This window comes from Zingiber officinale, chromosome 2A, assembly GCF_018446385.1.
Source record: "Zingiber officinale cultivar Zhangliang chromosome 2A, Zo_v1.1, whole genome shotgun sequence".
NCBI lineage: Eukaryota > Viridiplantae > Streptophyta > Magnoliopsida > Zingiberales > Zingiberaceae > Zingiber > Zingiber officinale.
In genome coordinates, this window is record NC_055988.1 from 157,887,866 (window position 1) to 157,915,733 (window position 27,868).

At 37.4% G+C, this 27,868-nt stretch overlaps 1 protein-coding gene and 1 long non-coding RNA gene across 2 annotated transcripts; one reads left to right on the plus strand and one right to left on the minus strand.

Moving 5' to 3' along the window:
- Positions 1-17,472: 17,472 nt before the first annotated feature.
- On the minus strand, positions 17,473-17,874 carry LOC122040210. The gene is made up of 3 exons (XR_006128550.1): positions 17,817-17,874; positions 17,631-17,732; positions 17,473-17,529 (listed from the first exon to the last, which is right to left on the minus strand). It is a non-coding gene; the product is annotated as an uncharacterized LOC122040210 (long non-coding RNA).
- A 7,601-nt stretch (positions 17,875-25,475) lies between these two features.
- LOC122040211 (polygalacturonase At1g48100-like) lies at positions 25,476-27,529 on the plus strand. Its single transcript, XM_042599553.1, has 6 exons — positions 25,476-25,814; positions 25,915-26,046; positions 26,155-26,322; positions 26,430-26,474; positions 26,554-26,761; positions 26,854-27,529. The coding sequence occupies exons 1-6, from the start codon at positions 25,494-25,496 to the stop codon at positions 27,387-27,389; spliced, it is 1,410 nt and encodes a 469-aa protein (XP_042455487.1). The 5' UTR covers positions 25,476-25,493; the 3' UTR covers positions 27,390-27,529.
- The last annotated feature ends 339 nt before the right edge of the window (positions 27,530-27,868 follow it).

A 27,868-nucleotide genomic window follows, 5' to 3' on the forward strand; every position in this document is an offset into this window, starting at 1 on the left:
TAAAAATATAAAAACATTAAAAAAAAATTTTAAAAAACACATAAAAAAGTAAAAAAATATACAAGAAAAAGAAAAGTAAAAAATATATAAAAATAAATAATAATAATAATATTAATAATAATAATAATAATAATATTATTATTATTATTATTAGTATTATTATTATTATTATTATTATTATGTATAGTTGATTTTGTAACTCAGGGTAATACGGTAAAATATTAAATTAAGGTATTCATTAAAACCTTCAAACAAATAAGTTTTTGTTGCATTAGCTACGTTGAACCAAATAACATTTGGTTATGTTTTATTCCACATAACCTTGATTATGTGATTACTTGGTAATCACATAACCAAGATTATATATGATAATTTGAACCAAACACACCCTTAATTTTCTTTATTGGTGTCCTTATTGTCACCATCTCCATGTCTTTGCTTGATTTAATCTCCTTCTCACAAATGACATGAAAAATGCTAATACAGTGAACACTAAAGTGGATGCCTCAGTGAGGGAAAAAGACCATCCTACACACAATGAAACACACACGTCAAGGGCACTAAGTTTGTCCAGCAAAGCTCTTTCTAGCAAAGCCCTTTAATTTAATTCCAAGACACAATGAAACACACGAGCAAGGGGCACTAAGTTGTCCAGCAAAGCCCTTCCAATGTCTTAGTCGCAATGGTATTGTACGAGCCAAGTGATAGGGCACTGATGGAGATGAAAGAGTATTAGCAAGACGGAGAGAGATTCTAATTCATATCACCTTCGACTTTATTATTTATAGGGGATAAGCATCCAAATCGCGTAAATCTTGAGGTTGTTAGGCTCTTGGGATCGTGAGTTCTAGAAGTGTGACTCATGAAGGGTCCATGTAAGGATTGTAGGATGTCCGATTATGGCCTATAAGTGCAAGGGGAACACTACAAGTCACTTAGGAAGCTCAAGAAATCAAGCCAACATAGGGAGCTTGGGGAGTTCAGAGCATCAAGGAGAGAACTCGAGGAGTTTGGAGTGGTGAACTCAGGCAATCCGTACTTCATGAAGCTAGTGACTCTGTAAATCCCCATGTGACCGAGTGTTGGCATGCCTACCTAACAGAAGGGATTAGTCAACCCAGTGACGTCCTGGGAGAGAGAGTCCAAAATATTTTAAGTGTTAGCAAAATACTAAACTAGAATAAACTCACATGGGCATGATTTTTTTATTTATTATTTCATAAAAAAAAATTATTAATCATCATTATAAATTAAAAAATACTCAGAGATTTATTAGATGATCAACATTTTAAGTCTATTTTTCACTAAAAAAATCTCTTATATTAAAATTTGAATCTTAAATTTATTTATTGAAAGTTTAATCATTGCACCAGTATCTAGGGCATGACTTTGTTGATTTAAAATGAGATTGATATCCTAAGGTATTAAAGTACAATATGCTCTGATTAATTCGCATAAATTAAAAGCTTCTGAACTCCTCTCTATAATTCTCCTAGATCCTTGTCAAATCATTCTCGATCCTTGACAATGACATGGACCATTGTGGATGCTCCTTAAGATTGTTTTAGATTATTGTGTAGGCTTTCCACATGCATGATACCGTTAAACAGGCAGTTTTGGTGGAGTTTAGCAGAAATTAAAATAGCTAACTAGACCCCACCCATGGGTTTGTGCATTGTTCCTAGCACACTTCTTCGATCCAATTTCGTTCTAGCATGTCCAATTATTATCTGCACAATTAAGTTAGTATTGTTACCATAATAATTAAATATCCAAAAAATATGGCAGAAGTACTAAATCTTGTCATCCTAATTATCCTCATTCAATTAAAAAAATTAAGATTACTATCGTTGGGCTTGTTTCTTTTTCACTAGGGTTCATAATTTCCTGCCAACCTAAATGATAGGTTATCCAATTCAAACGGAGAAGGTATAGAGGAATTTTTTTTTTTAACCCAATTAAATAAACAGATAATCTGAGTATGAGGATAGATTTGGATATAGAGATGGATTTGGTAAAATCGTATAACCCAACTCTTAAATTCTAAAAGAAAAATTTTATTAGCATAACTGAGAACTTAAAAGAAATCACCGATTCTGCTTCTTATGAGTGTTGCCCACAACTGCCGCCGACAAAACGTGTGTGGGCTATCAATGGGTAATATATACCGATTCCGCTTCTTATGAGTGTTGCCCACAATTGTTGCCCACAAAGCATGTGTGGACTATCAATGGAGGAGAGATTCAGTGAGGACGCATTCTCCGTTGAGGGAAATGTAGACACCGGTCTAGCTTAGGTTTATTTGGGAAATCTAAGTTAAAACCTTGACTAGATTTTGGTCTCGGGGAGACAAGATCTAATTACTACTTCTATTTTATTATGTTGTGCTAACTCTGTTTTACAAATTAAAGTAAATATATTTTCTATTGCCTGAACTAACCTTTTTACAAGGAAGAAGCTGTTGAAAAAAAAGAGAGTCTGGGCGCCGGACCAAGCTCGTCCGGGCGAGTGTCGCGGGCACTCGGGCGGTCCGGGCGTCCGGAGTCGGTCTAGGCTCCCGGACCCAAAAACTCATCCACAACTTGATGTGGAGCACATCAACTGGTCGAGCCACATGGTCCAGGCACTCGGAGGGGTTCTAAGCGAAAGATGGGCTTATATAAAGGCTTTCGACCATGAGTTTCAGAACAACAACTACTATAAGTTTTTCTCTTGCGTGCTGCTCCGAGAAAGCTCCAACAACACCGAAAGAATGCTCCGAAGGTTGAAAAACCAGAATTCCTTATTTCCTTTCTGTTTTTCAGTAACAATTTCAGTTCTTGTACTCAAAACGTGTAACACCTTATTCGAACTAATAGTGATTACACAAAGAAAGCGATCGACGATCATGGGCCTTAAAGTAGGAGTCGTCGAAGGCTCCGAACCAAGTAAAACTTAGCTTGCATTAGCATTGTCTTTTGTTTCCCTTTCCACTACGTACTAGTTTTAAATTCGTAATTTCTCGACGAATGTTATTCACCCCCCCCCCCCCTAGCGACTTTCCAATCCTACAAGTGATATCAGAGCAGGAACCGGTCTGATTTGGTGCAACTACCAATCAGGCAAGAGGGTGATTTTTTTGGCTTTATAATACTTGTCTTTCATTTTTTTTTTAACTTTCTCGATAAAATCTAAACTGGAACAATTACCTCTTTGGATAAATTCTTGATTGCAAACTACTCTAATTTGGTGCAACATTAATTGAGTCTTAATACCCTTATTTTTCTCCCACACTGTTAATCCAAGACCTAGTCTTGGGACTTCTTTTCCTTTCCTTCTTTTGTGTGCAGGGTTCATGGTCCAAAACGAGGGATACAGCACCGTTCGTCCTCTCCTCTTTAACGGTGGCAATTTCCTATACTTGAAAAAGCGGATGGAGGTGTGTACCTGAAGACCAACTTTGACCAATGGTTTGGCGTCACTAAAGGATACAAGGCTTCAGTCGACTACATCACCGGAATTCCAATGGACCCAGAAAATTGGAATCCGGAGATGAAAAAAAAGGCCCAGATTGACTTCAAGGCCCTCAACACAATCTAGTGCGGGCTAACGAAGGAAGAAGTGAACTGTGTCAGCCTACACGAAAATGCGAAGGAGCTATGGGACAAACTCATAGAACTACACGAGGGAACCAACAACGCAAAGGTAACAAAAAATGACTTATTTTTTAAATAAATTATTTAATATAAAAATGCAAGAATGAAAATCTGTCAGTCAATTGCACTCGAGGATAAAGGACATTCTCAACAGGCTCCATACAATCGGCCATCAAATAGAGAATCGAGATTTAATAAGGTATGCTCTAAACTCGTTTCCTCGAAATGTACTATGGGAATCCATCGTGGATGCCTACAAAATCTTTAGGAATTTATCTAAATTAAAACTAGATGAGTTATTTTGTGAACTTGAACTCCATGAACAGACTAACTCAAAGCAGGTCGAAAAAAGTATTACACTCTTTGCAGGTCCCTTAAAAGAGATCAAACACAAGAACAAACCAGAATCTGAATCTGGCTCAGAAGACGAAGAAGAATAAGTCGCGAACATGGTCAGAAAATGTTCACAAGAAGAAAGAACAATTTCTCGAAGAATGACCTACAGAAGGTAATCAAATCAAATGGCGCAAAGGCGAAGATCATATGCTACGGGTGTAACAAGAAAGGACACTACAAGCATGAGTGTCCAAAGATGAAAGACGACAAGCCTAAAACAACCAGAAGAAGAAGGCACTCAAGGCGACGTGGGATGAATCATCTTCAAAAGAATTGGATGTCGAAGATCAGAAGCATCATAACTGTTGGATCGTGAAAGTCGATAGAGGGGGTGAATATCGATCGAAAAAAGTTATCATAGAGTAAGCAACGGAAAAGTAGAATCACAATGCTAACTAAGAGGGGCATAGATTTAGTGGTTTGCTGGGTTGGTTTTGCTCTCTACCTTACTCACGAGGACATGGAAAGAAGAGAGTTCAACTAGAGTGGAAGCCAAACGACGGGGCCGAGAATCTATGATCGATCCAAAGAACCACTGTCGATACGATTCTGCTCCCCCTTCATACTACCAAAAAATGAGATTCTTGCCCAGCTTTCTTTCGGCTTAAGAAGGCTGCAATGAGAATGAGGATCACTTCAGAACTCTAGGGGGATGGGTGTTTTAGGGCGGGATCCAAAAGCTCTCCAACGTGTCAAAACTTGAGTTAGGCCGTTAGTGTTAACCGCACCAACAATAACTTGTCACACCCCAGAGGAGTCCCTGTCCGAAGAAATTTCGGCAGCATCTCTCCTGTACGGCGGACAATCTGAAACTTTCTACATCTCCATATACCTCAGCCACATGCGGCTGGAATAATAACAGAAATAAAATACAACACACAAACATTCCACGCAATTTAATAAGCAATGATAAGAAGACTCAAAATCCACCCTACTCAACTACACTCATAAAACACAAATCCGACGATAAGATCAATCTACCTCTTCTGCCGTCTAGGCAGACATGTAGTAAAAGCAAAACCAAACCAAATCCATCGACATCACAAAATCAATACCATATACATACCATCAAACAAAACAAATTTAGCATAGTCTATGTAAGAAAACCAAAAGACCAATAATATCCTTGAGGTATGCAAGGACTAGTAACTGGAACTCTCTCCTGACAGCATCAACCTGAAAACTAACAACAATGGAGGCGGGGTGAGTCCAACACTCAGCAGGTACAACTGATATGTAAAGTAGGGAAATAACACCTAGCACTAACCATGCGTACAGTCTCCTGATATAAGAAAGATAAAAATGCATCTGAAGTAAACAGGAGATAAACTGTACTAACCAGGACCTGAGTATAAGGACAAACAGTCCGAGTGATATAGAAATTCTGTATACATGTCAAACATAGGTATCCAAACAATATGCAGCATATAAATGCAGTAAACACAAACACAAGCAATAAATGCATCATGCATATGATGCCAATGATACGTCCTGGTCACCCCTGACGCCAGTCGATCATCTCACACACAATAGTGAGGACGAGTGGGTAGGGTTGTGACAACCGTGCACTCTGTCGTCACTACTCCTGATGAGTGACCGAGTGAACGGGATGCTGTCGGAGTACACCTATCCTCCTACCCCAAATCATAAATGGGGGAGCCCAATGCTCTCAACTCCCGGTACACGATGACGGGGAGGAATCTCTGCCAGCTAACACGTTACATCACGCTACCCATGAGCGGACCAACGGAGCCAAACAAAGTCCCTGCTGCAACACACATTGCCTGAATCAACCACTAACCCATGAGTGGTGATGTGTGCAGATCCATGTAACTGGCGATGTGCTCAACAATAATGGAGCGGACTATCGCACAGCATGCAATCATGCAAATGGTGCATGGCACTAACCACAAAATATCCTGAGCTAATCCATATATATATAACTGTGCACCATAGGTCAATGAATCAAATCAAAGGTACACTGAAGGTATAAAACCTAGGTCCTGAACATGGTGAAGCATGGTATATCACTACCCCTATAAGCATGTATCAACAGGTAAAGAATACATGAGATGCAAAACAAGCAATCAATCAATCATGTAACAGGTATCGGGTAGTGATTAACCGAAACAAATAAGAGAACATAATTATTGCTACTTGTTAAATTCACTACTATGCATATCAAAGACGTAAAGTCAAAAGTACCCGCCTCCGATAAAATGATCCAAATCTGACTCCGAGATATTCGTCTCGCGTCAAAGTCCTGTGTTAAACAAATAAATCTTTTTATTTAACTACACACCTATAAATAGCTAAATAAAAATCTCCTACACTAGATTAGGGCAAAAACCCTAATCAACAATCACATAAATCTAACCCAGAATCCAACGCATACCAAATACAAAACATAACCTAAATTAACATTCCTTGCTGACTTATCAACCAATCATCTACAAGATGATCAAATTCTTTACCTCTTACCTCAATTCACAACTGTAGTTGCTGCTGGATCTAATGTAAATAACTACTGGATTAAATTGCTGAACCAAGAAAACCCCACAGCAAGTCCTGTTAAGAAATTCTTCCTCACTGTCTGTTCAAGATGAGATCACAAACCAAAAATACCTAATTTTCCTTACCTATCTCATAGCTGTGCTTGTTGATCCACACGAGGACTGTTGCTGCCAGCACAAAATGATTGCTGCTGGAATCCCAAGCTTTGCTGCTAGAAAACAAGCGCAAATTTCTAGATCACAATTACATTATTCTGATCAAGAACAAAAATCCAAAACCAAGAATCCAACTTACCTTAACCATGACCTAATTCCACCACAACGAAGGATTGCTCAAGAACAGAGGAGAGGCGGAACAGTGAGAGGTGGCGCTGCTCCGTGCGACGCTGGATACTAGCTAGGGCACGGCGGCGATCGTCACAAGAGGAAAAATGGCAGCCAACACTAGGGCAGAGGGACGGCGTTGCTGGAGATCGGGGCAGCGGCTAGAGTCGGGTCCTCGGCAGCGTCGCTGTCGGGTAGAGAAGGCGTTGTCAGAAATGGCTAAGGCACAAGGGGTGCGGCGCTGCATTGCTGAGGACAAGCGGCCGGCGGTGTGCGGCTCGGGAGAAAAGATGAAGAGGAAGATGGCCGGCGTCAGTGGGCAGAGATCAGACTTCCGGCAATGCTAGGGCACAAGATCGGGAGAAGAGAAAAGAAGAGAAGTCGGGCGCGGCTTAAATCGCGAAGCAGAGAAGAACCGTCGCGATTAGGGCAGGGAAGAAGGAGAAGAGTTGCGGGGATGGCTCGGGTTCGGCGAGAGAAAACAAAGAAAAACAAAAATAAAAATAAAAAGAAAATAAAACTTTTCCTCATTAAAACAAGGTAGCCTAAATAGACTTTCCCGAGCCCCGTTTTTATCCCTGTTAACTCGTCCGTACGAGCTCCGAAAAATTCTCGGAAAATTTCCAAAAATTTCAAAAAATTCCCTTATTAATATTCGCCTATTTCCGGTATTTTACATAACTACCACGCACTAACAACAATCGGATTAGAATCAGAAAGCGAGTCGAAACAAGACGATGAGTCCGAAAAAGAATTAAGCCACGATTTCGCACTCGTTTCCAAAGGTTTGACGAGGTATCTTCTATCTTAACTTCCAAATTTTTTAGAATAATTACATGTTTAAATAAAAAATTAATTAAACATGAAAAACAAACTGAATCACTTCTTGAGGAAAATCAACGCCTCAAGGAATAAATTGAAAATAGAAATCTAAATCAAGATATAAAACTTGAGGCGGAAAACATAAATTTAAAAAGTGAAATTAATAAACTTAAATGATTATTAGAAACTTTCACCACTAGATCGAAAAATTTAGATTTAATTCTTAAAATCCAAAAAGTCATATACAATAAGTCCGGGCTCGGATACAAGTCCAACTCAAGAAACAAAACTTTTATATCACTTATAAGCCAAAACAAAAACCTAACTAAAACTTGGGTTCCGAAAGCGTGGCTAACTACGCAAGTAGGACTCAATCAATTCTATATCCCTAAAAATGAAATTCATTATCTAAAACCAAATCTAACTAAACTTATTAACTCAAAACTAAACCAAAATAAACCTTCAAAGCTAAATTCCAAACTAAAGAGTAAAATCAAATCAAATAATTCAAACTCAAATAGAAAAAATAAATTCAAATCAAATAACTTCAAAGCTAATTTGAATTACCATCAAGTTTATTTTAACTACAAAAATAATCAACATAAACCTAAAACAAAAAATTTAATAATTCAAGGGGAGGCTCTAAATTAGTTGGCACCTCCAAAATAATAGGTTACCCAGCAAGATAATTAGGATTATATAAAAAAGGGATAAAAGCTTAACCTAAAAAATAGTACTGGAGAAGTTTTGGATGATAATAGGTTAGTGAAACTATGTCTATGCATGTCTAGGAAGATATGACTTCAACTTCGTACATTTGGCTTAGTGGAACTAACTGAAGCTACCCCTTACCAATCCTAGCTAGTTAAACCAAAGTTTTGTTATTAAGTTCAATGGATATGACTATTTGGAAAACCTCAAAGGTGTGGTTACTCTAATAATGTCCAGGTGACTTATCACAGCTTAGAAGTTTATCCAAAAAATATCTATTTATTGAACCCAAAGATAAACTTGAATCTAACATAAGTTAAACCAAATCATGAAATACAACATAACTCATCTTACAAAATCATAGAATCCCCTTTTTCTGAAAATTTAGACTGGTGAGATGAATAAGGTCAAATTAAAGTAAATAAAATTTAATTCTGATTAATTAATCTGAAATTCAATTGATCATTTTTTTTTTGTATGAATCTTAGATTAAGGAGGAGGACATTTATATGACTAATCTTCAAATTCTAGGAAAACTATTTACTTTTTCAAAAAATTTCCCATTTCTCTAGTGTTGTAAAAATTACTTTGGCCTTGGTCTAGATCGTACCCATAGAAAGCATAATCCTATAGATCTAGGAATCGAACATCTCGCAAACACTTTAGGTTTATCTTGATTGTGTATTCAAAAATATAGAATAATGTGAGATGTGTAGGCCTTTTGCCTGGACTTTAGATGCTTGTATCAGTGCATCAACATAACTCTGGGCGAAAAATACAAGAGTATGTTAATCAAGTTAAGCATTTTTTTTTCAGCTAATTCTAACGGGACATTAATACTTAACTTGACTAACCAAGTGAGCACTGCTATCTTCTAGTAGTCAGTCAATAACTGAAGGTTAGACATTTAAGGATCAATCTTAGATGAGTACTTTTAAACTAAGCTTTTTTAAAAAAAAATAAGTTTTTTTAAAAAAAAAATTAAGTTTTTTTAAAAAAAATTAAGTTTTTTTATGTTGAATTATTTTTAATTAAATTTTCATGTAGTCAATATTATAAATAAATTCCTAACTTAAATTATTTTTTAAAATAACTTAATTACTAAACAATTAAACTAATTACTTACTAAACAACTTAATTATTTAATTTGTACCATAAATTAATTCTCAACTTAAATTAATCTTTAGTTAAACAATTAAACTAATTAATCTCTACCATAAGTCAATTCTTAACTTAAATTAATTAACTTAATTATTAAACAATTAAACTAATTAATCTTTATCTTAAATTAATTCTTAACTTAAGATTAACTTAATTTTTTTAATCTCTTAACTAAAATTAAATTCTTGACTTGAAATTAAATTTTAACTTTTAACTTAAACTAACTTGTTCTTAAAATAATTTATGTAACTTAAATTTTTTAAATAAATTCTTGAACAAATTAATTAATTTTTAACTTAAATCTATCTTTCAACTTAATTAAAACTGTTAATTAAAATCTTCTCTAATTAATTCTCTAAACTTAAATTCTTTTAACCCTAATTATTTTTTAAAATAACTTAATTATCCTTTAACTTAAACTTAATTAATTTCCTTAATTTTTAACTTGATTTACTTTTAACTTAATTAATTTCACAACCTAATTTAATTTCTAAAGAACTTAATTAATTTAATTAACTGTTTTCTTAACTTAAAATAATTCTATACAGCTTAATTAACCTTCAATAAAAAAATTTAAAAAATAGGCGCCTTTCACCACCACGGAAAAAACTAGGGGCGGACTCCCTTGGTTTCGAACTCTGGGTGCCCCTCTCCGCCACCCTGTTCTAGGTGTCCGAACTTGGTCCAAGTGCCCGGAATACCCTATAAAAGGGGTAGTAGGGGCGCCCTCTTTCCTTTCACCTCTCCCTTTTCTCCTTTGTAAAAAGCTCCTCGCCGGACTTTACAGTGAAAGCAAAAAAAGGAAAAAAGATTTTTTTTTTTTGTTCTTACGTCGGTGTTGTGAATCAACTGAGGTCATCAGTTCTGTTATAACTATTCACGATACATCGGTAATTTTTTAATTTTAAACTTTATTTTATTTGTTTTATTTGTTCTAGTATTTTATTTTTAGGATGTTTTTGTTAATTAAGAAACGATCACATCCTGGTGCTGGCCCCTCGGCTGCTAGTATGGACCCTAGGTTTCCTACTAATGAACTTAAGATTAGATTTTTCTTCACTATATATGTTCCCTTACTTTCAAGATATCTAGATAGACATTTCTTCATGCGATCATGCATTCCCGCTGCAGAGGTCATTGACCATTACAGCTTACAGCGTTTTGTTTATTGCTCTAGTTCCGGCAACATAAGTCTGTGTGTTGAATTGTATAATAACTTAGTTCGAATTGATGATCTTACCTAGACTACTAAAGTCGTCGGTATGGATGTTACATTATCCCCTACTATAATCTGGGACTTTTTGGGATCACGACCATCTGCATGTCCCTTCCAACGCTGCCCTCCTTGGGATCCACCATTTGGTGATCTCTACTTGCATATTACGCTCGATACGATCTATTCATATTTTTTTAGGGGTCAGCGTGTACCGATTGTGACCCTGTTTTGATTAGTCACCCTTAGAGTTTAGGACTATGTCCTTTATAGGGTCTTAGTCACATACATTTTGCCTCTGACCACTCGTGACGTAGCGATGATGCGTCCTTTTCATTCATTTCTCCTTTATACATTATGTCATAGGTTAGATATAGGCATTAGTTTGCACATATTTCATACCATCTTCTATTCAACTGGTATTACCACTAGCCGACGGATCCACATGCCCTATTGTCACATTTTGACCATCCACATAGCTTCATTGGACATTGATGCCACCACAGGTGATGTCAGAGCCCTAAATGAGTTTGATATAGTAGGTTCTAGGAACTTCTCCTTAACGGGTGTATATATAGACGATGAGGGTGTCCTATCCTGGGGAGAGATGCCCAGTACCAGCTTGACCTAGCCGCTCAGCCTCCACCTGATCTGGCAGCCCAGCCCAGGCCTGATCCTATGACCCAGGATCAACCTTATCCAACTCCAGGAGAGGAGGCAGAGCTAGATGAGTGCATCGTTGATCTTTTTAGGGTACCTGTACTTCCAGTCCCTCGTACGTTAGACGACATAGTTACCAGACTTGAGGGATCCATGACGAGTCTTCGACGAGAGGTCTCCAGCCTTCGACAGGGCATCTCCAACCTTCGATAGGACATCTCCAGTCTTCAAGAGGAGGAGCGGACTCGTCATACTGAGTTGATGGACTTGATACGCTCCTTGGGTTGTGACCCCTCTTCCTCATCTTCTCAGTAGATCAGCGTCTAGTTTATCAGACTAATGTTATTTAGTGTTCACTTTATATATTTCTTTTATCATATTAGGTTGACTATTTCAGTAGTTTTACTCACTTTGATTACTAGATGTTTCAGTTCTTTTATCTTATTATACTTACAATTTCACTTACTTTTTCTATAAATTGTTCAATCAAAATATAGTTTCATTCCCTAGAAGATTTATTTTAAAATTTCCTTTAAAAAGATTACTTAGACATTTTTTAAAAATATCTTTTGAAAATCTTACTTAAAAATCTTTCCTCGCATTTTTTTCCTATATAGAAAATTTTCGGTATAAGTTTTTTTTCTTACTTCCAAAAATTTTCCCTAAAACTATTTTAAAAATCTTTCCTATAAAATTATTTTGTTAAAGTTACTTTGAAAAAAAATTTCTTTACAATTACCTTGAAAATCTCTTTCAAACAATGTTTCTTGGAAATTACTTTGAAATTTGAATTTCTTTGAGAAATATTTTTAAATCATTCTGGTTAAAAGTTAATTATCATCAAACTCTGCTTACAAAAATTCTTGCTATCTTTGAAAACTGTTTTTAAATAACTTAAAAATATTTGCTAAATTTACTTGTAATTTCTTTCACAATAGTTTTACGAAGTCATTATATTTTTAAAGAAATCCTGCAATTTTTTTAAAAAAAATATTTATTCCTCCCTAAAATAAACTTGAGTTTTTACCTTCGTTTTGGAAACACTACTTGTGAATTTTAAAAAAAAACAATAACACTTTCCATTTGAAGTAATTGGTTCTTCAAAAACTTACTTACAAAATTATTTGCCGTAGTTGATATAATTGTTTAAAAGCTTGCTCGAAACACTAAGTTTGCAAAGCCCTTTTTGATAAACTTTTGTTTAATTATTTCTGCTTCATGTATTAATTTTTGATGTATGTCAAAAGGAGATGATAGTGGGTTAAGTTAGAAAAATCAAATCGTGTTAACTCACTTTACTCACTTTTTAATGCTTGTTTACTTTATTACTTTATTGCATTTTTTTCTAACTTTAATCCAAATTGTCATTACATCAAAAAGGGAGAGATTGTTGGTGCAAGTTGCACCAATAATCTGGTTTTGATGTATTACAAATAGGTTAAAGTTATATGTGTTATTTGTCTAACCCTTCTACCAAATGTACAAGAATTGACTGATCTGAAGGATCTGACATCAAGTTGAATCCAGCTAGGTTCACGGGACCCGATAGTTAGTGGGAAGTCCAGATAGGTCCGCGGACCCCGATATTTGACGGGAAGTCTGGTTGGATCCACGGGACCTAACAATCGGTCAAAATCCAGTTGGGTCTACGGACCTGATAACTAGCGGGAAGACCTAGTGGGTCAAAGGCAACTCAAGCGACTGCAATTTGTAAGTGGAGGTAAGCAACTGGAGGAGAGATCCAGTGAGGACGTGTTCCCTGTTGAGGGAACTGTAGGCGTTGGTCCAGCTTAGGTCTATTTGGAAAACCTAAGTTGAGACATTGATTAGATCCTGGTCTTAGAGGTGATATGATCTAATTACTACTATTATTTTATTATGTTGTGCTAACTTTGTTTGGTAGGGTAAATATATTTTTTTATTATCTAAACTAACCTTTTTGCAGGGAAGAAGCTGCTGAAAAAAAAGAGAGTCTGAGCCTCCGGAAGGGATCCGGGTGCCTGGACCAGGCTCACCCTAGCGAGTGTCACAGACAACCGGGCGGTCCGGGCGCCTAAAGTCGATCGAAGCTTCCGGAGCTGAAAACTCATCCACAAGCTGATGTGGAACGCGTCGACTAATCGAGCCATGTGGTTCATGTCAAAACAACAACTACTACAAGTTTTTCTCTTGCGTGCTGCTCCAAAAAAACTCTGATGACACCGAAAGACTATTCCGAAGGTTGAAGAATGAGAGATCCTTGCATAACCTAATTTCTATATTTTATCGTTCTCTCCTCCCCTCTCTCTCTAATTTTTGCTACAAATTTCTGCTTCTTATCTTTTTTAATCACAATGCATCAATCCATTTATTTCAGCTCTTCTACATATCGATAGAGCCTCATTAATCCATTTGTATCTCATCGATTCTTTAAAAAAAAATTACACTCGTATGTATTCATCTTTGTATCTTATCAATCATCTCATCGGCTCTTCGGGTGATATAAAACATTCTTACTATATAACTTACGGTATGATTAATAACATAATTTCTATTTCTTCAGAAAATTTTTATAGGATAAATCATACTAATGTTAAATAATATTATTTAATTATTTACAGTAAATATTCATTTTATATAATTTACTTATATATAAATATCTATAGCTTCATCGAAATAATTAAAATTTGAAAAAAAAAATACATGGTAATATGATATTTGGATAGACTATAAATATTTGATCCTCCGACGGATATAAAGATGAGGATGAAAATCAAATATTCAATTGGTAGAAGAATGAAAACGGAGGATATGAAATTCAATCGAAATATGATCCATTGACATCCTTATTTTTCATCGAAAACAACACTGCAACAAACAAACTACAATAACAACATGCGTCGACATCATGATTCTCAGGAAAGAAATTAGCTAGTGACTTGGTTTGAGGGATTAAGCAACCTACCGTAACACATGGAGACTCTTAGCTTGTCCCTCGCAATAAATTGAGACGCATATCCATATCCAAATCCAGGATGTAGATGAAAATGAAAACGCGGGGAATAAGAACAAATAATAACAGTTTCATTAATCTGCAAACTAATATCGAGTCGGTTTATCCTATATAACAACAAGGCATACTGGTGTTCTTTATGTGCAAATGGGGCCTGTGACATGATGGTGCCTTTCTTTTGCCCTGCCTTAGATTCCTTGGTAAAATGCTCACTTAATTTTTTTCAATTTCTCAAAACATAAATATTATATTTTGATTTTTAGAGGACGCTCTTAATTTATAATATAGTTTTTACGTCTTTTACCTATAAATTAAAATAAAAAACTATTTTTCTTTATTTAAATCGAATCAAATTATGAATAATTTTTTTACTTAACTTTTTTCTCTTATAATTAACTATTAAAAAATTATTTTTTATTTTTATTAATATTCCTTTAATTTTATAAATCTTAATTAATTTTTTTTAATCTTTTATTATGATTCCATTTTTTAAAAACAAATATGAATAAATTTAAAAAATTATTACTGAGATATGAGCTTAATGACATAAATTTTTAAAAATAAATAAATTTTTTTAGAGAAATCGATCATTTTTATACAAAACTTCTTAATAAAATAATTAATTTTTTATTTTTTTTATTTGGTTTAATTCGATTCTCAATTTAAATTTAAATAAATAATATTAATTTTAATTTTAATTTTAATTTTAATTTAGGATTGAAATTGATATGGCAAATATGGTAAGACCTCGAGCAGAGAGTAAAGTCAAGTTTACTAGTTGATGCGGAGGTCAAAATTTAAGAAAGGTTAATTTAAGTAAATAATATTAATTTTAATTTTAATTTAGGATTGAAATTGATATGACAAATGAGTAAGAGCCCGAGCAGAGAGTAAGAGTAAAGTCAAATTTACTAGTTGATGTGGAGGTCAAAGTTTAAGAAAGGTCAATTTAAGTACGCTAATTCCAAAATAGCTCCTTGAAGGCTGATCGGAAGGATGGGATAAACTCCTAGGGGATGTAGAACATAGCCCCAAAATTCAAGTGAATAGCACTGACCGAATATTGGCGGAGACCACGAAGCCCAAGTGTCCCAAGTCTTTTAATGAGTACGAGATGGTTCCATCTATAGCACCGGTGGAATGGTTCCGATCGAACATTTAAGAGGCATAGCTTCCCAGGTCCGATCAGACGTGGCGTGAAACTGATTCCCTAAGTCTTCAAGTGACTAAAACTTACCAGGTAGTTGAGTCTTCAAACATCGCTCGCTCTAAGTCTGCTAAGAGTTCCACCTGTTAGGGTTGCAAGATTACAAACATAGTTCCACATTGAAAACACATGGGAAATATCATGGGTTTATAAGAGAAAGATATCTCCATTTGACATGAGACCTTTTGGGGAGAGCCCAAGAGTAAAACCATGAGGGCTTAGGCCCAAAGTGGACAATATCATGCAATTGTGGAGATATCTAAATTCTTTTCAAACCTACAATTGATATCAAAGTTCGGACTGTTAGAAGATTTAATCGCCGACTGTGCACAAGAACTATGATCTGGTTAAGTCATGTGGGTACAACATTGGCCTCGAACAAAGAAAGTGGGGGTTCCTATGTTCGGATCAAGAGGACCAGACATCATGCAGGAAGTCCTATACTACAAAAAATACTATTATTACCGACTGAATATTCCGTCGGTATTTGGCATTACCGACGGAATTCATGGTATCGAAAGTATTTTGGTCGGAATTCACTTTACCGACGGATATACTATTCCGTCGGTAATTTTCGACGGAATTATATCTTCCGTCGGTATATTACCGACTGCATATTTTACCCGTCGATAAAAAACAAACGGTGGTAAACGGAAATTCCCGACGGAATCAGTTATTCCGTCGATACCTACCGACGGAATCACTTATTCCGTTGGGAATAGGCTGACGGAATCCGTGATTCCGTCGGCGATATATCGCAAACGTTAACTGTTCTTTCGATATTTTACCGACGGAAACTATAATTCCGTCGGTAAAAAACTGAAAAAATTTTGAAACCCAACCCCTGTTTTGCTCGTTTCCCATATACAATTTTAATACAAATACAAATCATCACAAGCGATGGCATCATAAACACAATTCATGCATATATCACAATCCACACAATATATTAACAACATACAACAACAAGATCACAATATAAATCAATCCACAATCTCCAAAATACAACATACAACAAATACATAAACATAACTGAACGACAAATAGAAAATCTCCAAAATATAATAAAATATAAGTATCAAGTTTCACAATCATAAGTATCTAAAAGTATATAAGTGAACAACAAATACAAAATATCCAAAATACATACCATGATACATCACCTATACATATATCCGAATATAATCCTGTAAAAGTTAAATACAATAGATTATGATTAGAATAAATCGATGCAAATGTAATATAACTCAAACATTGTTATATATAACTAATTTTACTTGTAAAAAAAATACCTGAATTATATTTTGGATAACCAATAATAGTGGTGATGGTGAATGTATCAGTATGAACTATTGAAAAATGTAAAACACTTTAAGATAAGCATCTAATAATATCCCAATAGAATAAATATATTTGACTTAATGAATTTCTAAAAAATTCTAAAAAAAATCAAATTATAGTTAAACATACCTCAAAAAAATCTAATCATCAGCGGGGTCTGATGGGTCTCGGGTCTCCTCTGACTAGGGCTGATGTAATGGATCCCATCGTGCAATGATTGCTTGCATCTGGGCCAATGTCTGCTTCTGTGCAGCCCACTTCTTCTCCCACCTCTGATCCATGGTAGCCATCTGAGTCTTCAAGTCTTGGTTTTCTTTTCTTAATGACTCCGCCTCAGAAGAAGAAGAAGAGGAACTCGCACGGCCCCTAGGAGTCCTCAAGCGATCAAATACCACCTTGGCCTGGGAGCCAAGGCCGTAGAGGGAGGAGTTCTTTGTCTTTACACCCATAACATCATAATAAATTTCATTTATTTCCTGGGTGGATAGATCCTGTGACTCCCCTCCCTCTACTGGTGGCTGAGATGTCTAAGCAACCCTGCTTGTCATTTCCTCCTATGTAGAAAAAATATACAATTTATATCTTATACACAATTATTAAAGCTAATTAATCATTATTAAATATTAAATATAAATTGCAAGTTAATAATTAAAACCCCAATGTTCTTTGATCGATCATCAACATACGTGTCATCCTTTCTCTGGTGAGTCTTGAGAAAGATCTCCAAGCAAGTGGGTTGTCTTTCTAAAGAACGCTCCTGCATGCACAAATAAGTTTGGCTAAAATTATACAAGTTCATTAATAAATAAAAATTTAATTTATAACTTTAAATTAAAATCACCAGATCCATAGCGTGCTCAACAATGGATCGAGATCCTGATGTATGCCAAGCAGATCCGGTACTCGAGCCACCTGGCTCTGTATTCCTATTCGCTCGAGCTTTTAGAGCCTTTGTCTGCCATCTTTCTGCAGACCAAGTGGTCATCCATGCACTCCAAATCTCGTCGGATACATAAGCAGGCCGTGTGTCTTCCTTGCTCACATAGTATAATAGGTCTTTGTACAACTTGACACAATAAATATTCTAAGTTTTTGCAAATTCTACCTCGTGCCCCTCCTCCCATGTATATTTTTTCTACAATTAAAAAATAAAATTTTAGTATATTAAAGGATAAATATAATGTACATATTCAATTTACTTACCATAAATTCTTGATAATAGAAATCCTTAGTTGCAGCATCTACATGTCTCCATGTAGTCCCAGATATGTAGACTCTTTCCTTAAATTTTCGTGTGATATATGTGAATACTCAATGGCCGTCGGGAGTAAACCTACATATAAGCAACATTAAGACATAAGATATATGTTATAAATAAAGAACTTGAATTACTAATAATAAAAAAAATACTTACGACTCTCCAACAACCCTAAGGACGATAGATCCACGGAGTGGTGCTGGAAGATCTGCCATGATACCTTATATCTACAAAAACATATTACAGCACATCATAATAAGTCTTTAATAACATGATAAATAAGCAACAAAACATGATTAAAGCATAACTTACTAGATGAATAATAATGCTAAAATTTAATCAATGCTAGACTCTGGAAGCATTTCTACTCAACATTAACAGTTTGTAAGTCGTCGTCATTAGACTCTGTTAGTTCAACAAAATCCTCACTGCTGGATTTCTCTCCATCATCTATCTCCTCGTCAGTGGCATTACCATCTACAAGTAATTGTGATGTAGATTGGAGTTGTAAATCAACCGAATGTCTCTCTACTTCGTCATTCTGAAATGCATCATGGTTTTGAGCAGTAATAGTGTTCGACATTTCTATGGTAGAACGAGACTTCAATTGACAAACAGACAATCATTCACTAGCTCTTCTTCTCTTCATAGGATATTCAAGATAAATAACCTGACCCGCTTGTATTGTAAAAATGAAAGGTTCAAACTTATTGAACCTTCTGTTTGCATTAACCTCTACTAAATTATAATTTGGATGTATTCTGGTACCTGTTCTTGGGGTTGGATCATACCATGAACATTTGAATAACACACACATTTTTATCGGTAATGCAGGATACTCAGCCTCTATAATTTCATCAAGTCTACCATAGTAATCAAACTCAGTGTTATTGGTGTCGATAGATCCTTTAACGCAGACACCAGAATTAAAAGTTAATCTCTGCGAATCTCATTGTCTCGCATGGAATTTGAGACCATTAACATAGTAACCCGAATAGACCATTATTTGACATAGGGGTCCAGATGCAAGATTGAATATTCTATCATCTTGTACATTAGATATTCTTCGGTCTTTCACCTATCAAAATAGTAATAAGAAAAATTAGGACCGAACTTATTTTAATAAAGAATTATGAAAATTTCTCTAACTCACATATATTTGAAACCATAATACAAATTCGGTCTCTAACTTTTCAGCAACCTCACTTGCAATCATTGATGGATTTTGAAGATATAATTGTTGTTCATACAAGCTTTGAAAGAAGGTAATTATAAGAAAATTAGGATATCAAGCAATTAAGTACAACGAAATAAAAGCTTGATTAGAGAAGTTAACTTACTTTTATGTAGGGTTTGACCTCATCACAGTTTAAGAGTATGTATGTTCTTGCAGCATGGTATTCTTGTTGAGTTAACCATCTAGAAACAGATGCACCCATTGGTTTATCAGAAAATTTGAAAATAGAAAGCATCGATGGATCTATATTATGAGTATCATCAGAATTTCTAAGACATTTACGGTGTCTGGTCTTAACATTATCAGCAAAATAATAAGAGCAGAAAGAAGATACTTCCTCCACCAGATAAGCATTACATATTGACCCTTCAACTCTTGCTTTATTACGAACATTATTTTTAAATTTTCTCAAAAACCTTTCAAATGGGTACATCCATCTGTACTGCATAGGACCAGCTATTCGTGCCTCATATGGTAAATGTACCGGTAGATGTTCCATTGAATCAAAAAAAGTTGGTGGAAATATGCGCTCCAACTTACAAAGTATGAGAGGAATGTCAATCTCTAGCTGAATCATATCAACTGTCATAATACACATCGCTGTCAAATCTCTGGAAAAAAGACTCAACTCTGTAAGTGCTTGTCAAACATTATTGGAAAGTAAATCATGAAAAGCTATTGGAATAAGTCTTTGCATGAACACATGACAGTCATGACTCTTCATTCCAAACATCTTTAATTTGTTCATGTCAACGCATCGAGCCATATTCGAAGCATATCCATCTGGACATTTGATTTCTTTTAACCAACTACATAAAGCTTGTTTACCATCTTTGTCCAATGTATAACAAGCTTTTGGAAACTTATTGGTTGTTTCATTCTGATGTAACTCTGGTCTGTTGACTAGTTCTTTTAATTTCTCACATGATTTTATAGTGTCCTTAGTTCTTTCAGGTACATTCATCATAGTGTTGAAGATATTATCAAAGAAATTTTTCTCAACATGCATCACATCTATATTGTGTCGAATGAGTAGATACTTCCAATAAGGCAACTCCCAGAATATGCTCCTTTTCTTCCAACCACACTTGCACATCCTCACAAGATATTTATTTATCTCATCAGAATTAGGCTGAGATATCGGGAGGAATCCATAACTATCTATTTGTTCAATGATTTCTTCACCTGAAACATGGACTGCTGGGGGAAGTTTTCTGACTACAACATTCTTTAGAAAAATTTTCTTATTTCGCCTAAAAGGGTGATCCAGTGGTAGAAATTTACGATGATTATCAAACCAAGATACCTTCCCACTACAAGGCAATGAAAATGCATCGGACTCTGTCATGCAATGTGGGCATGCTAATTTACCAGCTGTGCTCCATCCCGACAACATTGAGTATGCTGGAAAATCACTGATCGTCCATAATAAGGCTGCATACAATGTAAAATTAGTTTTACTTGCAATATCATAAGTAACCGACCCTACATTCCATAATTCATTAAGCTCGGCAATTAGAGGTTGCAAGAAAACATCAATCTTATCTTTTGGATTGGCTGGACCAGGAATAAGCATGGTAAGGAACATAAATTCATCTTTCACGCACATCCATGGTAGTAAATTATACGGTGTTAATATAACTGGCCAAGATGAATATTGTTGTCCCGACTAACCAAATGGTTGAAATCCATCTGCAGAAAATCTCAATCTCACATTTCGTGGTTCCATTGCAAAGGAGGGAAACACAGTATCAAGATGTTTCCATGCAAGAGAATCACAAGGATAACACATTATACCTCCTTCGTGCTCATGCTCATGATGCCACAACATGTGGTCAGCTGTAGCTGCAGATGCATACAAGCGTTGAAGTCTAGCAGTTAACGGAAAATAATACATCACTTTCCAAGCAATATTTTTTCTCTTCTTCCCTAGCTAGTATGCGAGTACGATGCTTAAAACGAGAGTGAGTACAAATTTTACATTCATTCAAATCACTGTCTTCATTCCAAAATGTCATGCAGTTATTTATACAACAATCAATCTTCTCTATAGGCAAACCTAAACCTCTGATCAATTTCTTTGTTTCATAGAAGTTATCAGTCATTATGTTATCAGTAGGGAGCAACTCTGACATCAATTGACAAATGTCATCGTAACATCTTTCTGAGAAATGATGTTCTGCTTTCATATTTAATAACCTTGATGTAACTGATAGTTGTGAATGACCAGAAGGAATGTCTTCCCACACTTCTCTTTCTCTAGCCTTTAACATTTCATATAGTTGTTGATATTCAGGGGTTGATATTTCATCTATATTCGAATAATCAACTGCATTCATCGCATCTTGAACCATTGATTGCATTGAAATATCATTATTATTTGATGCTTCAGGAGGTGTAACAGTAGTCCCAGAATACGAACCATCAGATGACCCAATTGGTTCATATAAATAAGGCTCTCCGTGACAATACTAATTGTAGTAATTTGGCACAAAACCATTTCTACATATGTGCATTTTTACAGTATCCTCATCACGAAATGCTCTATTTTGACATTTTTTATGATTGCATGGACACCGTAACTCAGCACCATTCATACATTCTGGATGACTTTTAGCAAAATTCACAAACTGTTCAACTTCAGCAATAAAATCATCACTAATAAAACCATTGTCTAATCGATTGTACATCCAAGCTTTGTTCATATACATTGTTATAACCTAAAGAGAATATAATTTGAAACATTATTAAACTTGTTGTATCACTTGAAATAAGCTTAAATAAAGAATTATGTGTACAATTTCATCTCACGATCATCATATCATATTACCGAAAATCTCCTCTACACTAAAGCAAATAAATGAAACTATTATAAACATGTTATTCCTTATAGCATCATCAAATGAATTAATCATACATATATGAGAAGCATTGATCAAACACCTGTTGGCCACTACATTTTATGCAACTACAATAGCGAAATGGATCAAAATATGTCACGACACTTAAATTTTCTAGGGTTTTGATTGTGCTCAGTTACGAACAGTAGCAAAGCACAGCTACAATTGCGAGCAAGCTGCTGGCCACGAGCAGCGAGCCGCGAGCAGGCCGCCCGCCACGAGCAGCGAGCCGCGAGTAGGCCGCCGGCAGCGAGCCGCGAGCAGGCCACCAGCCGCGAGCCGCAAGCATGCCACCAGCCGCGAGCCGCGAGCAGGCCGCCGGCCGCGAGCAGACCGGCGGCCCCGAGCAGGCCGACGACCCCAAGCAGGCCGGCGGCCCCGAGCAGGTCGGCGGCCGCGAGCAAGCCGCCGGCCGTGAGCACCCAGCCGCCCGCGAGCACCCTGCCGCCTGTGAGCACCCTGCCGCTCGCGAGCAGGCCACCGGCCGCGAGCAGGTCGCCGGCAGCGATCCGCGAGCAGGGCGCGGCTGCCGGCCGTGTGAAAACCAAAAGGAGAGAGGAGAAGAGCATACCTAAGAGATCGCCGGATCGCGGTGAACGGGAGGAGAGGGCGCCAAGATTGCTGGAGAGAGCCGCTGGAAAATCGCCGAGAGAATCGTCGTTGCTGGAAAATCAGAGGAAAAAGAGGGTCGGTCGAAGAGGAAAGCCAAGGCGAACTGTGCCCTAAATCGTGATTTACCGACGGAAAAATGATTCCGTCGGTAATTACCGACGGGACACTATTTCCGTCGGTAATTACCGATGGGACACTATTTCCGTCGGTAATTACCGACGGAATTAACAATTCCATCGATGATTACGCCTAGTTAACGGGCAAGATTTAGCGAATCTAAAAGATAACGGGTACGGGCGAAACCCCACCGACGGAAACATACATCCGTCGGTGGATACCGATGGAATTAGATTTTCGTCGGTGTTTTTTACACCCGCACCTGTTAGTTGTACCTATTTACCGACGGAATATTAATTTCGGAAATAAACAAAAACCTAAACCCGGATCTTGTAAATCCGTTATCTCGTCGCGCGGAATTCCGACTGAAATTAGGTCCATCGGTAATTACCGACTGATTATCCAAATCTGTCGGTATTTACCGATGGAATTAATAATTCCGTCGGGACCTACCGACGGAATTATGGTTTCGTCGGTAAATACCGACTGATCTAATTTCCGTCGGAACTTACCGACAGAAGTAGATTCAGTCGGTAAACGTCGACGGATTTGTGATTCCGTCGGTACCCCCATCGTTAATCACAGACATATTTATAGTGCTAGTTGCGGCTAGGCAAGGAAGTCCTAGTAGGTCGGGTGGACCGAGGGATAGGAAGACCCGATGGGTCGAGGATCAGACATGGGAAGCTTGTGATCCTTTGTTTGAGGGGGGATTATTGGGGTTGCAAGGTTGCAAACGGGATTGTTGGGGTTGCAAGGTTGCAAACATAGTCCTACGTTGAAAACACATGGGAAAGATCATGAGTTTATAAGAGAAAGATATCTCTATTTGGCATGAGACCTTTTGGGGAGAGCCCAAGAGCAAAACCACGAGGGCTTAGGCCCAAAGTAGACAATATCATGCAATTGTGGAGATAACTAAATTCTTTTCGATCCTACACTACCTCCTTACAACGATCTCACAAATGCTTAGCCTCTCGAAGTCGATCAGATATGGTAGTACATTAGGTTTGATCGGACTCCAACAAGGCTAATTTCGCTAAAGGAACATCACTGAGGGCCCATTAAAGCCTCAGACCCCTTGGAGATCTATCTAGATTCAAATTCCTTATTTATAGGCTCACAAGGCCTTCTCTTAAGACAAGTATTCATTAATAAAAGATATCAACTAAAAGGCCATCAATCAATCCATTAACTCATTTAATGTCACATAGAAGCTTGTCAAAAGATCTCTGAAATATATCTTTGTACCGCAGACTGGATACATCCTTACCATCCCTACGAGCGGGCTGCCAAGTACCAAGCATAGGGGTAAGATAGATTGTATTAGGGGTTACATTATCATAATGAGACGCCTCGTTACATAGGCAAGGGTAAAAGCGCTATATAAGAGGTCTCTTCTCCACGCACAGATAAACTCTCTAACGTTTTTCATTGTTCATCACTACTGCTTTCACAATTACTTAGATTTAGCCCCTAAACTAATTTGAACATCGGAGTGATTGCATGGGAATCCATCCATGACTCGTCTACTGACGTTTTCTTCTCTATGTGCCTTAAGTGACATGGCGAATTTGCTCTCGGCTTTGGATTTCTTCCTCTTCAAGGTCCCTTGCGGTCAGCATACAAGCCACCTCACTAGCTATACATTTTCACCGATTTCAGACCGGAACAGAAATAGCTAAAAAAATATATTTTAAAATTAAGTGTTTCTTGATAAAAATACAAATATGATGTATCTTTTGAAAAATTTTGAAAATTAAGTGGGCCTTTGGTAAGTTAAACTAGTTCTACGTGCACGCATTTAACTACGTTTAACGTCTCCGAGCGCCAATTCAAAATCTCGACAAATGCAAGACTGTTCGTCATTAATTCTGGTAATTCATCAGAAAGATTAATTCACAATATAAAAATGATATGATAATTTTAATCTCACCTACACGCCTCCGCAAAACAAAACGTTAAATCCTAATAATAATTACTCTACAAGTAATTTGGTGGCCCGCCATGTTTTATTTCCCATTGCTTGTGGAAGCACGTAGCTAACGAGCAAGTGCAGAGGAACCCCCGTGATCGTTGCTGAGTTCAGATTGTCCATATGAATAGTCTACAGAGCCAACGCCGCCTGCCAACTTGCTTCTTGTTTTCAACCAAGTGGAACCTTATCCTTGTTTCATATGAGTAATATTGAAATCGCAGGCTATAAACGTACGTTTGATACGTGGAAGCCCCAAATCCATTTTGATCTTGTTTACAGGAAAGCTGAAAATTAATCCATGATACAAAGAGGGGACTGAGAATAAGACAAAGGAGCCATGGCGTGGCTATTTAAGCCTTTAAGTCCCCTGCTTTCGTCTCACACACAAACGAGAAAACAAAAAAGAAACGGAATCGATGGCCAACGACACTGGTGGGTTGAGGGGCTTGGTGGCCATCCTTCTCCTTGTCATGTTCATTGCTACGTGCGGTTCAGCAAGAGACCCAGTGAAGTACTCGTTGGCAAACCAAAATGAAGGATCAAAGAGGAAGCCTTCCAATTCTAATCCTCCACCCAAACCCAGCCCTAAGCCTAACATGAGGTCTAAACCTAAGCCTACGCTTAACCGGGAACCAACTCCGAGCCCGACCCCGGCACCACCGGCGATCAAGAGAGGGTCCACGTTCAGCGTGCTCGATTACGGAGCAAAGGGAGACGGGGTAACAGAAGACACCGAGGTGCATGACAGTTGATTACATTCAAGTGTTAATTAATTGTGATTGTGTATTCATAAAGTTCACTCAACTTACAACGTTTTAATTTCCGGAGCAATGGCAGGCTTTCCTGGATGCATGGGGAGCTGCATGCCATCATGAGGCGCCATCAGCGATGCTCGTTCCTTCAAACCGGGAGTTCCTGGTTGGCCCAATCTCTTTCTCAGGACCTTGCGAACCCAACATCGTGTTTCAGGTCGCAATTTTACAAATATATATAGCTTAATCAACAATATTGCTTGCAGAAACGAATGCCTAGGCCATATGATCAGAAAATTACGAAACTACTATATATGACTTGCAGTTGGACGGAACCATCATTGCTCCAACCAGTGCTAAAGCCTGGGGCACAGGTCGACTACAGTGGCTTGAATTCAGAGTGCTAGAGCAAGTAAAAATCCAAGGACGAGGTACTATCGAAGGCAGAGGCAGTGTCTGGTGGAGCAATACTCAATATCTGCTCTCCAATTCTGTAAGTCTATCGTATACTCAAACTAGCTTAATTTAACTCGGTGCCTATCAGATTCGCTCGTGTGCGTGCTGCTTCATATATATATATGGTGATCGATGTTTTTACAGTTGGACACTAAGCTCAGTGGAAACTTGCCTCACACAAGACCAACAGTAAGATTAATTGCTTCAGCTATTGAATATGATGCATGCCGAGGTTGTACTGGTCTTGAGATTGATAATGGTGTTGTAGGCTCTTAGATTTTACGGGAGCTCTAAAGTAACTGTGACTGGTATTACAATTCAAAACAGTCAACAGTGCCATCTAAAGTTCGATAGCTGCCAAGCTGTGGAGGTCTCGGGTGTGACCATCTCTTCTCCCGGTGACAGCCCCAACACGGACGGAATTCATCTACAGAACTCTGTGGGTGTCACAATCCGCAATGCTGATATGGCTTGTGGTAATAAGTATTTTCTAATTAAACCGCAGAATAATTTCTTCAAGAACATTTCTTTCTTCATACATGTCATATAATAATATAACGGGCGACAGGCGATGACTGCATTTCCATCCAAACTGGATGCTCCAATATTCAGATCCAGAACGTGAAATGCGGGCCAGGGCATGGCATCAGCATCGGAGGACTGGGCAAGGGCAACACGCAAGCCGCCGTCTCCGACGTCACCGTTCAAAACGCCGACCTGGTAGGCACGTTGACCGGCGTGAGGATCAAGACGTGGCAGGGGGGATCAGGGTACGCGAAGGGGTTCAGATTCTCAAACATCAAGGTGTCGCAGGTGATGACGCCGATCGTGATCGACCAATTCTACTGCGAACAGACCAAGTGCAAGAACCAAACGTCGGCTGTGGCATTGTCGGACATCACCTACGACGGTGTGGTCGGGACTTACACAGTGCAGCCGGTGCGCTTGGCGTGCAGCGACAGCAAACCGTGCAGTGGAATCCATCTCAGCGACATCCAACTGCAGGGGGCGCAGCAGCGAGGGAAAATCCTCGACCCTTTCTGTTGGAAAGCTTTCGGAGACATAAAGGGACCAACGGAGCCGCCCATCCACTGCTTGCAATAGATAAGTTGATTAATCAGGTGATACTTTGATGGATTATTAGTAAAATTAAGATAAAATGCTAGTTAGAGATTTGCATAAGAATCTATTGTAGCATTCATGTATGAATGAACGGTTGGAGATGCAATGGAAATGGAAATGGAAATGGAAATGAAAATTGAATAGAAAAAATAGTCTTCAAGTATGTGTGAGAATTTAGTCAGAGAGTTTTACAACATGAATGTTGATTTAAGAATTAAATATTATGAACTGCAATATGCAGGAGTACAAATTCAGAGTCGGGTTTGCACTTAACTCAAGTGATCTGTGTGCGAGCCTTGACTACACACTTCGAAGTCAAATGGGTCGGAGTAAAGATTGCCCAAAAAATCAGCTAACTTTTTGCAACTCAATTAACTTTTTTCCCTATCTACTTAAGTGTGTAATAGTTACATTAATGGTAAAGTTTGTAATGGTTAATGGCGGATCCCTAACCGCCCAAA